The following is a 12,950-nucleotide window of genomic DNA, read 5'->3' on the forward strand; positions in this document are numbered from 1 at the left end:
CCGGGCTGACGCCAAAGTGCGCAGGCATTCCCACTTCGCCAGCAGTGGCAAAGTGCCCATCTTTCGTTCCCAGTCTTTTTGTCACTCGGCGAGAAGACTTGGCCGTGGCTCTGGCCGTGGGTTTGGGAGAGCGTGTTTACGTGTGGCAAGCAGAGGGTAAAATCCCATCTGGGGACATGTATTTTTCGTCCTCCGGCTAAGCGTGTGGTCCCGCTGCATTGCTCTCGTGGTGCAGTGAGGTCTTTTGGTAGGCTCGCAAATAGTAGTCAAGTGGACACAACCATGTCAATGCGTTTCTCTTCTTGTCATCTGCCTTCTATGATTTGTTTACCCCTAAGCCGACAGCCTGGTGGAAGCTACACATTCTTGCTCGTTGGACCGGTCGTGCATCTATCTTTCACCGCATAATCACACCCCAGTCAACAAATACGCTCGTGCAGACAGTGTGATCACTTGGCAACAGTTACGCATGGCTGGTTTACTGCGCAGTTAGCGCTCACTTCAATGTCAACTTAGGGTTGGACACAGTATAGCATGGCTCGTTTGGAACAGAATGTATTTTTTTATTTAGCGGTTGAAGATTAATAGTTGTAACTTATTCTTGTCATGTTTAGAAGGCTGCGGCATCCCTTTGAGCAGGTGGGGCTGATGAATGGGGGATGCTCCTGAAGAATTTATGCGTGCCCGGATTACTCGTTAGACTGACACTATGTACGTGGCAGCTTGAACCCATTTCGGAAACCTAGACCGCAAGCTGTCACAGCGTCAAACTGAAATGATGGAGGTTAGAGAGGTGGCAGAGACAGATGTTGATGCCAACATCAGAAGAAAAAAAATAAGACATTTATAATGTTCCACGATGGGCAGTGTCGCAGACTAGGGACTCCGAGGGAGACGAATAACTTGGCCGGCGAAACAACCGAAAAGAACAGAGGTGGTAAACAGTTGGAACTTGGAATTCACTCTTACTCCTATTTATAGGCAGCCTATTCTCGGGAGGCATGGCTGTGCCAGGCGACAGTGCCTCTGAAGGTTTTTTCGTGTCTAAGGAAGCCACGGGGGTGTATAATAGTGGCTTCATAAAAGGCTCTCTTTCCCGATCTTTTTACGGCTGAGCTCACTCACTCCTTTGTTGACTGTGGGGGTCACTGATGGCACCATGGTCGGGCATAGCGTGTATGTGGAGCAGAAATCTATGCATCTCAAGACTATGAACTCGCAGGGTGGTTTTTTGTGCCGTGGCGCTGTGTTAAACTGGTCAACAAGATGTGTTCCGTCCAGAGTGTCGAACTGGAACCGAACCGAAAACTGGAACCGAACCAGTATTTTTTCCGGAACTGAACCCGAACCCGAACCGTTATGTTGTTATTGCGATGAACCCGAACCGGAAAAAAATAACGGTTACCGGCTCATGTCAAAACGGTTCGGCCACGCGCTGTTGACAATGAATGTGCTATCAATGCCGTTCGTTTTTTAAGTGCCGTCGATGACACACACCTCGCTTACATATTTGTCTTCTCCACTCAGTCTTAGGAATATAAACGCTGCATCCATGAATCTTGACATAGGAACCAGTATTGCGCTGGTCGCGGCTTGCACAGAAGAAATTGAAAGGCTGTGCAAAAAAAAGAAAAAAAATCGGGTCACGGGATTTCATTTTCCTACAATCTCGTAAATCCTAAATGCTGATGTGTGCTCATTTCATAACGCGTTTCTAGAACGCGCGAGTTCTTGAAGCTTGCTTTCATCGGAATGAGAAAAAAAAAAAGGCTGTGGAGTTTGATAATAATGCACCCGGTTTCGTATAGGCACTTAGAAGCTAACATGTTTGTGAGACAGCAAACTCTTCTATTTTAATATTCATCCTATTACGTCCTTCTGGCGTTGCGTTCGGGGAAGTATTTTTCATATTCCGTATCTTGTTTAATGAAAACTTCTTTAAGGGTCTAATTTGAGTTACCGAAGGCTAGTTCAAATAAAGATGCTTACACGCCGAGGCGGCGGGATAGTTAGCGAGTTCTACTTGTAAGTGGGTTTGTAAGGAGGTCGCGGATTTTACAGCTACTGCGTCGGACCCAATTAGATGAAGTCCGAATGCGTAAACGTCGGTGAGGTAACCTTTGAGTGCACATAAAGAAACCATTCCTGGTAGAAATCCCTGAGGCTTACACTAAGATGTATCCCGTTTCGTATGTGCTGATTTCAGATGTTTTATTTGTAATTTATTTTGATGTTGCAATTTGTCATTTCTAATTTCCAAACCAGTTCGCAAACCGGTTCAGCGCCCCGAACCGGTTCGTGAACCGGTTCGCGGATCGAATTAATCAAACCGGAACCGAACCCATATTTTTTTCGGTTCGACACACTGGTTCCGTCTGATATTTGCTGTGATATTCTTGATGTCCAATAGTGATATGACATGTGTTGCAATCTAAAGTTTTGCATTTATATACAATAGGCAGTACATATACAGGCAGGTAGGTCTGTTGCCGCAACTGTTCACGTTGCTAAGGGCAGCATGGACTCCGGGGTCCTGCCCTAATGCTACGAGGTAGTGAATTAAATGCAGCCCACTGTTCCGACTGTGCTCGATGTGCGTGTCTAAGGAGTGTGCGCTTTCTTTACCGTAGAGTTTAGAACTGGTCATTATGCGAGAGTTTCTTGAAAGATGAAAACTTGGGATGAGCTTGCTTTTTCTTGCTAAATCACCCAATAGCTTGGATTTTGTTGGGATGTTTCCGTTTGCTTTGTGAAGCTACACAGTATGACCTGACCGCATTCTCTTTGTCCTTTGCAGCGTGGAGCGCGATGCGCTGCGTGAGCGTGAACGGCAGGCAAGGGCCCAGCGGGCGGGTCTGGGAGCGGGAGAAACCGGCGGGCACCCCATCTTTAGAGCCCCCATCAAGGTAAGACGAGTGTTGCAACAGAATAGTGTTGGAACAGAATATTTGAGCTAGAAATAAAGTGGTCTGGTGGCTTGCCCGAAATCAAGTCGGTCGGTTATGTTTAAAAAGGTGTCAAATAAAATTATCGCCCTAGCTGCGATTTTCACATGCTACTCTGCTTGTACCGTAGTTTTTGCAGTGCTTACCTGCAGTCTGTCTTCCTCGTTTTGTTTTGTGGAAGCCGGCCGTAGTGGCATTTTGAGTGCTGCTGAAGGGGAACTGCGAAGTCTGCCTATTTGTAACAATAGTAATGATTAGCAGAGGTGTAAACGGGTGTTTTAACCATTTACTTCTGACCACACACCACCCACAAATTGATATTATGAATGTTGAAGGGAGGGATTGTGAGGCGATTGCTAACAAGTGCTCAGTATGTGCACCTTACATTCAATCCTACTAATAAAGTCAGGAGATGCAGAGTGTGCAGCGCAAAGAAGCATGTATTTCTCTCCTTATAATTTAACTACCGTCAGTGGTTATTGATACTTAATTAGTAGGACTTACTCAATTTACCAGAACGTAGGTCCACCACGTCTTTGCTTCTCTTTTGTTATGCCCCGCTCACGTCGGGGAAGCCAGCTCTATAATAGTCCACATCAAAAATCCATGGTTTCCTTCACGTGCTAGTTTTTGCGATAAACCCATGAATAGACCGATCTTACCAGCTAGTTGGAGAATGCCACCGCTGCCGCCATGCATCGTGGGAGCTGTAGTCTTTCTGCACGCGCGACAGCCCTGCTGGAGGTCTGCGCGAGCAGAGCACGAGGCGTCATGAGCTCTCTCGTGAACTGGCGTCTGCCTCCTACGAACATACCTCGGCAAACCTCACTCATGAGGGCCCTTACTCACCCTCACTCACCCTCACTTTGACAGGTGAGGTGAGGGTGAGTGAGTTCCTGAACCAGGAAAATTCATGAGTGAGGGTGAGTGAGGGCCGTGAGTGGCGTGAGGGCTATGAGTGCGTGAGGGGTGTGAGGGCCGCAAGGGCGGTGTGGCGCGTGAGGGCGGTGAGGGCCGTGATGGCATCGAGTGGCGTGAGTGCGTGAGGGCCGTGAGGTTCAGTGAGGGTGAGTGAAGGGCTGAAGGTGAGTGTGACGGTGAGGGTGAGTGAGGGGCTTAGTGAGTGTGGCTGTGAGAGTGAGGGTGAGTGAGGGCGACCTAAAATGCCGACCTCTGCCTACGAACTACAGTCATGGCGGCATCACGCATGCGTGGAACGCTTCGTGAGATCGGTCTATTGATACCGTTTCATGGTGCCCTTGGAGCATTAATGCACCTATTTGCTCATTCCATGCATCTGACGTGCACATCTGATGTTGTGCGTATCTGACGGCGGCGACCTTTCTCCGTGTCCAGGTGGACCCGGGCCAGGAAGATGAGATCTCCCGCCGCATCAAGAGCACCCTGGGCGACTTCAGCCAGGTGCAGCGGCTGCTGACCCACGACCCCAACCACCTGATTGGCATCTCCCGCACCAATGCCGCCCTCTCCTCCTCGAGGGGTGGCTCGTCCTCGGTGCCCCCCTCCTCTGCGGGACCCGTGACATCTGCGCCGCCTGGCCCCGCCCCCACCAATGGCGTTGGCAGCAACGCCTCCACGTGGAACGGCACAGCCACGGGTCAGTGTTGGCAGTTGCCCTAGCAGCCATCAGTGAGGGCCTTGTCGCGGGGCGGGTTGAGCAAGTTCCGGTTGGCTACGTGAAGTCATTTATTTATTGTTTAATGTTCAGGGCTTATTTGCAATGTTGACTATGGGAAATCATCGTTGGCTGTCATTTAGTAATGTAGGACTGAGTTGCACCCGTAAAGTTTTTGTTATTATTTAATGATATAGGCATTAATTTGTAATGTGCCCACCCTGTTATCTTTTTTGACGAACTTCCGGTTCAGTTACAGCCCAAGCTGAACGAGCATATGCTATTTCACCGTTTGTTACGAACAGTTGAATGTCATGCTCGCGACATTCAACTGTTAATTGGCTTACAACTGTTCATTATCATTATCTGTTTTTTTTTTTTTTTTTTTTTTGTGTCGTGCAACTCTTCCTGTTACTGTGGAATGTACTGGGGACTGAAAGCTCGTCGTAACATCTTGTGCAGCTTTGTTTTGTTAACCAAGTGCAAATAAATGGAGTATTTGTCGTACAAGTTCGGTTGCTGCATGCTGCTTTGGGGTCAGGTTACTCCTCTTATACTGGCATCTATAGTTCGTTAGCCATGTTTATGAAGCAGGCACGTAGCCAGGGGGGGTCCCATGGCCCCCCCCCCCCCTTCCCAAATTGCCATTTTGCTGGGGCCTCCTCTCCTCCCTCCCCCTCATACAACATTTTGTCATGGGTGCCCCCCCCCCCCCCCCCCCCCCCCCCCCCCCCCCCCGAAACAAAATCCTGGCTAAAGTGCCTGTTGTGAAGTACGCATAGATAGCAACAAAACTACATTGGTGTGAAGGTAGACTCTCATGTCATAGGAGGGTATGGTGTTACTGAGATGAGATGCTACAAAAATGCTGCCGCGTGCCTTAAACTATTGCAAGCAGTGTCTGCGCATGGGCATTCCACTTTTGCCAGAACAAAACACTGACTGTTAGGGTAAGGTTTATACAGAATGGTTGCTCTCCGCTCTGTCCTGTTTACGAGAGAGCATCACTGAGCTTTGGCGAGCTTCGTTTGGAAATAGGGGCAAGGCTAGGGTGAGATTTTGCAGGATGTGGTGAGGCATACCACTTTAGGGATTACCATTAATTCAGTCCAGTTCTTTGTCCTTTAGTTGAAGGCTTCAGATATAGAATAAACAATGTTATTTTATCTAATAAATATAAACTAAACCTTAGATGCCTGTACTAGTGTAATATGCCCACTGCAGCTTTGCTTTAATGTATACACATCTGTAGTTTATTTAGTACTTCTCAATATATCAGGAAGGTTCTGTGCCATGGTGAAATGAAGGGCTAGTTGGTTATACATGGCACAAACAAGGGTAGCTCGAAAGGGGGGACAAGTAGAAGACAGAGAGAAGTGCTGACCCACAACTGACGTTTAGTGAAGAAACAAAAGAAGCTAAAGCAGAAGTGCAAGGAAATAAACGAAATAACAAAACGACGAAAGAAAGCAAACTATTTTTGACCTCGAAATTAAGAAGTAAGAAAATGAAGTGGGCCTACAACTCAATAGGTTATAGTAATATAATCACATAAAAAAGGAAAGAAACAGTGGCAAAATACCAAATTGGAATGAAAACCTACTCCAATAAAATGAGAGAACGGAGATGCCTCTGGAAAATTACGCTAGTGAAACAACGTTCTCAGACAAAACATTGTAAGTAGTGCAGTTCCTTTGCCGATAAGGCTAACGACGGCACACTGATGCATGTATCCTCTTTAGCCGCTATGGCTTGCTCCTAATAAATTTCTCTTGCCTTTCAATGGCTGAACTACCTTAGGTTTTTTGTTTGATGGAATAAGGGGATACACTCGCAATCTCAGACGTGTAGAGCGAGGTGCCACACTGATGATGACTTCAGAGACAGTGCATGTTCTCTTAATCGCATGTTTACACACCGGCCAGTCTGGCCCACATACACCTTCCCACATGAGAAAAGCCTCGTATACAGCTGTTTCAACCTGCGAGGTGCATAATTCGCCACCTTCACCTCAAACCTGTTGGCTACCCTTTTCGGGTTATGTGAAACGCAGTGAACGTACGGTGCTATGGCTGGGTGGCACCTTTTCTCCTTGTTTCGCCCTTGTATTCTATAAATATCCAAAGGCAATTCAACGACCAAAGAACAAGAGAAATTTATGAGACGCAAATCATACGGGGATGAATGTATCAGTAGCGTAATTTTCAGAGGCCCCTTCTTTCTTTTCCTTTCTTTCATTTTATTGGAGTAGGTCTTAATTCCATTTTGGTTTTGCTGTTTTTTTCTTTTTCATGTGTTTATATTAGTGTAACTTGGTAATTTTTGACACCACCTCTTTTCTTGTATTTTAAATTATAAGGTCAAAAATAATTTTTTGCTTTTTCATTCTTTTTTTTTTCTTGGTTTGTTGCACACTTCTGCTTTATCTTCCTTTGTTTCTTCACTAAACGTTACTTGTGAGTCAGCGCTTGTTTGTGTCTTCTTCTTGTCCTCGTCTTTTGCGCCAGGTTTATTTGTGTAAGGAAGGTTCTGCATTAGTGCCAGCCAAGAGTAGAAGTAACCCAGGGTAGGTCAAACCTGGTGGACTAGATGAGATATCTGAATGATATTCGCACGCAGCACTGCCAACAGTAGTCCACTTAAATATCCACTTAGACCTTCAGTAGCAGGGTTCCATTGAATCACAGAAGTATGTTTCCTGTCACTGTTCAATTTCTCCTTTATTAGCGTCAACATATACTCTATCTAGTTGATGGCAGGTCAAAAACCCAGTTGTTGCTCTGTCTCCACTCCAGCATGTGCGACGATATTCTATCCAAGGCAGAAAGGTCATGGTCGAGCTGTTGCATCTTCTGGGCCCTTAACTTGTTGCCGAATATAGTAAAGCATGCAGTGTCGTTGACATAGTTCTATAATTTCAAGGTCAGTGTCGCATCACGCTTCGTCTCTTTGCAGACCCGGGCGGAACGCGCGTGGGCTCCTCCTCGAAGCACCACGGTGGCGGCGGCCAGCACCAGCCTCCCCCGTCGTCCCACCACACCGGTGGTCACCGTTCTCACCATAGCTCCAGCCACCACCACCATTCGCACCACCATCACCACAAAAAGCAGCAGCAGCCACAATCGCAGCAGCCACATCAGCCACCGCCACCACCACCACCACAACAGCAGCAGCAGCAACATCAGCAGCCACCGCCACTGAGCAATGGGCAGTACAAGTCGTCGTCATCATCTGCGTCGCAGTCCGCGGCCACCAAGGGGTCGAGGCACCCGCACGCCCCGCAGCTGCCGCCTGGGTCACACCATCCGAGGTCGAGTCAGGGATCCTCGGAGCAAGGTGTGTGCTTTCATCTGCACTCTGCTACTCACTGTAGTCTCTTGCCACACAAGAACTGAAGCAGATGCTCCCCCTTCCCCCCCCCCCAAAAAGTAACCATCTGATCAACCCCGACTGCACCGGGGTGTATTGAGCTTGAGGCGGTAGTCTTGGCCGAGGAGAGCGTTTGGCACTTCTCTTTTTTTGATCATGTATCAGGCGGTTGCATTTTTCTCTGGGAATTGAGGCTATAGGCCGACTACACGCTAGCATCACACGGGCATGTACTCACTTGACGTTTTGTGTGGCACCGTGGAAGCCACGCACAGTAGGGGGGGAAGCTCCCTATTTTGCCCTGAATTTTGTGGAACATGAAAATCCTCGAGTGGGTTCCTGAATTATTCCCCATTGGTGAATGCGGCATTTGTACATTCTTGTCCTTGCAAGGCAATGCGGGGAATAATGCCAGTAAAATTGGGAATATCCATAACGTAGAGTTTCTGAAGGGAGCTTTTCTTTTTTCTAACTGCCACGCACCATCGTCGATGACGAGCTTAAGTCCCAGTACATGCCCCACCTCCGGCTTTCTGCATTTGATGGTATTTCGTTGCACATGCAGCCAAAACACCGCAGGAGACAACGACCGCATGCTGGCGGTGGAGCTTCTTATGAGTTTTTAACCTGTCACCGACCATACACTCCCACATGTGCCTCTGACAGTGGAATGGTGTGGAACGCATCTCCGGCTAAAACGTTTGTAGTATTCTCAAGAGTGGTCTCTCGATTTCTGCCCGATGATGTCATAAAAGTGTCGCATTCTCGCCCACTATCGTTACCACTTTAAGACCACCTTCACCGCATTAGCAGAATCGGACGCTAAACATGCCGGTCTGAGACGCGTTGTAGGCACTGCAGTAGCGCTTCGCACAGCCTGCAAGTCTAAAGAGTAGCATCCCAGACCCCCTCTTAACTCGTTCTGCCTTCTGGCTGTTCCCCGCAGGCCGCCCCGACCGGACTGAGGACAATCCGTCGGAGCGTCCTAAGCCCGCCGCCCCACCCCCCAACGGCCTGGTGGTCCGGCCCCCAGCCATGCGGGTGCCGTCCAAGGACGTCAACAACGGCGCCAGCTCGGCGTCGCACTCGTCCTCCAACACCTCGTCGTCGCTGACCGTGCGAACGGAGAGCAACGGGCCCGTGAACAGCGGCGGGAAAGCCGTGGCTCCGGCTTCACGTCCGACGGCTGCATCTTCGGCTGTGGTCGAAGCCAAGGCGAAGCGCCCGCCGCCCCCGCGGCTACAGCTCCCGTCGCACGCGACGGATGCCGCGGTGAGTTTTCGTTGGCGGTGTTGCTGTAACTGGGTGCGTAATGTTGGGGTGTATGGCACAAACGGGGGGCAAACAAACATTCCTCTAACCGAAGATTTCTTGAGCTTCACTGAATGGTCCGGATTCTGGCCTTTACATTAATGTTTTGTAATGGGGTAACATATGTGTTCTGTTTTTTTTTTGTTGGCATTAACTTTTTTGATTACTAACGAGTCATGCCACTTTGTTTTCTTAAAGTTTGACCGTATTCTGGAGGATGACACCAGTTGCTAAAGCATACTATGCTTGCAATCCTCTAAGCATGCATGTGGAAATCTGGAGATTAAATTGGGAAGGATTATAAAGTGTCTCAACATGACATTCTCCACAATAAGTGCTATGTAGCCCTGTAATCCAACATACAAAAAAAAAAAAAAAAAAGATATTGGGGGTTATTAAAAAAAAATTTGTGTTTGCGAATTTCCATCTATTAAGACGCATATATGAGAAAGTAACGGGGAGGAAAATATATCTAGTTGTCACAAACGGCACATTCGGCAAATGGCAGTTTGGTGTTCGGTGTCAACAGTCGCATCCGCTGTTGCCGTTGTTTCCCCCTCTTGGCTGAGAGGACTTTTTTTTTTCCGGGAAGGAAAACGAAATTGGGGAGACTCCTCGGGAGCTGATGGCTTTTTTCCTTCTTTTCGAGGGAAACTGGGACGTCTCCATTGATTGGCACGTGCCGGGGAAGCGTTTCCATGGCAACCACTCCCTCCTCCTCTTTCCTTCCCCGTTCCTCTTCCTTTTGTTTCGCTTACTTACTTTTCTCCCGCCTTCCCGCTTCGGTTGGCGTATGTGTTCTCTTTTCTTTGTTGATGTCGGTTGAGTATCGGAGGTCCGCGCGCCGCCTTTCCGTCGAATTGGGGAATGATATCTGGGTAAAGGCACTTCCCCGCTTGTGGCTAGCGGAAGGGGAGACACGGGAATTGATGCCTTTGATGGGAGCCATCGCATATTTATGGGTGCATTTATAGGGCTCGATAAATCTTGGCTTTTTGGGGGGTGGGAGGTCTCCTTTTCTTAAGTGCGTGGGAGTGGGGGAGGTCTCAATCTTGGGGGTTCGGAGGTTGGGATCAGGTTAGGTTTGGGGACTTTGCTTTGTTGCTGCTGTGGCTGCTGTTTTGCGTGTTTATATGTGCGTGTTTGAGCTTAAAAGCCCTTTTGTGTGCTTTGGGACTGCGGTAGTAGAAGTTTTTGTTTTTGTCGAAGTGCTTTGGAGGAGTGTGAACACGTTTCTGTGTTTGTCGAGTGGTTTGGTGTTTGTGTTCTTGCAAGTGGCTTTCTTTTTCCGTTGTTGCGGGAAGTCAGGAGATGCTGACTGTGTGTGTGTTTTTTTTTTCTTGTAGCCTTGCGCTGCTCATCCAGAGTTGGAAAGCATTCTCAAGGTGAAGTTTTGGTTTTTTTCAACGTGCTGTTATTGTTCTTGAACTTGTTAATTTTGGACAGCCAATTTTTCTTCCTTTCGTTCAGCTCTTTTTTTTTTTTTCTTTTTTTTTGCATGCTGCTGGCAAAAGTATTACTTGCTTAGCAAATCTCTTGTCTAGAAATCCCCTTTCAATCAGAGTTTTGTTTTGTCTGCGCTGCATTCGCTCTTACCTTGAGCTTGTCTTTAGATTACAACATTCGGTCGAGCGAAGCAATCCACGACGTAGTCATTAATTTGATGACTTCCTCTACCAAACTTTCTTTTTGGAGCTAAGTTTGTGTTTAGCACAAAAAAGTTTACTCTGATCCGACGGCTCATCCAGCACTGTGCCTTGAAGAGTGCACTACCGAATATGTTCCCCATTTGCAAATCGTTGACTGATAACTGTTCTGCTTCCTCAGGAGATGAAGAAGGTTCCTCCGGCCCTAACAGCCATCGAGACACCTCGGAAGGAAGACTGCAGGCCTTACTTCCCGCCTTCGCCTGTGCAGGTGAGGAGGAAAGGTGTCTCCTTTCCCTCTTCTTCCTCGTCTCCTCCCCGCATGCAATTCCCCGTCTCCTCCCTGTTTCCTCCCCGCATGGTAATGATAATTTTATTAGGACTCCTTGAGTCGGGGGGGTGGGAGGAGGAGCAATAAGGTAAACAAAATTTTTCTGACGAGGCACCAACACTGTTGACCTGACGAGTAAAACTAAAAAGAAACAGACAGGGCATGAACAACAAAAGTGCGTATAAATATTTGGTCAAATCAGTATAATACAACATGATAGCCCCATAAAATAGTCTTGTACAATAAAAAGTAAATTCAGTAAGTTGCTTCACTGGCAGCGCAGAGCTAGAAACAAGTCAAGGATGGGTTGTAATAATAGTAAGAAAAAAAAAATGAGGGTATAACAGCTGATTTTATTTCAGATGTTAAGACGTCTCTGTCATGATCGACACTTCTTTCGTTGTCCAAATTACTTTTTTTCTAATCTCTAGTGTTGCAACTGCATTGTAGCTTGTTTTTGCTTTGTTCTTTTTTAAAAGAATTGCATTTTTTTGTGGTTGCTTGCAGGAGCCTCTTCTGAATCATCTGGACGAAAATGGGGACTCTAAAGGCCTGCTAGATTCCCGGAAGGCAGCCAGCCCTCCGTAAGTGACCTTTATGTGTAATTCAATCATAAAATCTTCTCTAATACCAACACGCTACCTAAAAAACCGTATACAAATTTGTCGACACGCTGTCTAGGCGGCGCCAGTTGCCATTTAATTCGAGGTGTTCAACCACTTTATGTCCGTCTTACGGCATGTGGAATTGCAAAATTCTGTACCGTAATGGCCCGAGAGATGCCGTACCCTTATTTATAGCTTAATTTGGTATTTTCTTTTAAGCATTGAAAGATAGTCCACTCCTAGTAACCGTAGTGTTTGGATCAGTGATGACCTCGGCATAATTGCGGCTAGGTGGCTGTGGCAGAATACAAGCGAACGTTGCTGACTGGGAAGTACAGTCATCTTTGCTTTGTTGTAGCTCGCTACGATGCCAAGTTTGGCAGGAAAACGTCATCTAAAACTAGCGTTTTTTCAACTATTCTTGGTTTTACGCTAATTTTTAATTAGTGATAATAAGTCCTGAGGATCTTATTATCACTAATTAGCATGCTAAGCCATGTCTGGTTTTCTTAAGTTTTCAGTGTCTGCAGTTCTCTGCGACTTTAACGCATGCCGGCGCGACACTAATTTCGCGACTCGTGTCAGTTTGTCGTGCCGTAGTTTGCGCGGTCATTAATTATTAATGCTCCCGCGGGTGCTTGCGCGTCGGTGTCTAATTAAGCGCGCGTCCTCCCACCGTCGGTCGGGTGTGGCTGGATCGTCGGGGATCCAATTTTATCGACGCTGTTTTTGCATCGCTTCCACTTGTTGATGCCTCGCTCGGTGATAATTGCATGTAGATGAGAGGGGGTGGTTGAATGCCTCAATGTTTGAATAAGGCATGTCAGTGGGGGGTCCTGTCATGTGTGTTGTCAGTGCAAACCTGTAGGGATTTTTTTTTAAATTTTATTTCGGAAAGGACGCTTTTTTTATGTTTTTGCAAGATCACTGCAGATGGTGCAACTAAGGACGCTGACAGCTTAAGCGGGCGCAGGGCAAAGACTGTAATGATCACGTTTCTTGCTTTGTGATTCATTCTTCGGTGTTCTTGTCTGCTGATGCTGTGTTTGGATCCGGCCGTGCTTGGCCCTCTGTTACCTCCTCCATGCAGTGAAGGGCGGCATATTC

At 47.4% G+C, this 12,950-nt stretch overlaps 1 protein-coding gene across 4 annotated transcripts in view; it reads left to right on the forward strand.

Moving 5' to 3' along the window:
- LOC8030072 (AF4/FMR2 family member 1) overlaps window positions 1-12,950 on the forward strand; it is a 93,240-nt gene that overhangs the window by 40,841 nt on the left and 39,449 nt on the right. For 3 of the 4 annotated variants that reach the window (XM_029975950.4, XM_029975951.4, XM_042289947.1), the window contains exons 2-8: window positions 2,798-2,906; window positions 4,302-4,563; window positions 7,537-7,917; window positions 8,897-9,222; window positions 10,608-10,646; window positions 11,089-11,178; window positions 11,746-11,822. In XM_029975950.4, the coding sequence (XP_029831810.2) occupies window positions 2,798-2,906; window positions 4,302-4,563; window positions 7,537-7,917; window positions 8,897-9,222; window positions 10,608-10,646; window positions 11,089-11,178; window positions 11,746-11,822 (1,284 nt within the window). The remainder of the gene's footprint in view (window positions 1-2,797; window positions 2,907-4,301; window positions 4,564-7,536; window positions 7,918-8,896; window positions 9,223-10,607; window positions 10,647-11,088; window positions 11,179-11,745; window positions 11,823-12,950) is intronic. The other variant, XM_029975952.4, reaches the window with a different exon arrangement.

Source organism: Ixodes scapularis, unplaced genomic scaffold (genome assembly GCF_016920785.2).
Source record: "Ixodes scapularis isolate PalLabHiFi unplaced genomic scaffold, ASM1692078v2 PGA_scaffold13__105_contigs__length_92229423, whole genome shotgun sequence".
In the NCBI taxonomy this organism is placed as follows: domain Eukaryota; kingdom Metazoa; phylum Arthropoda; class Arachnida; order Ixodida; family Ixodidae; genus Ixodes; species Ixodes scapularis.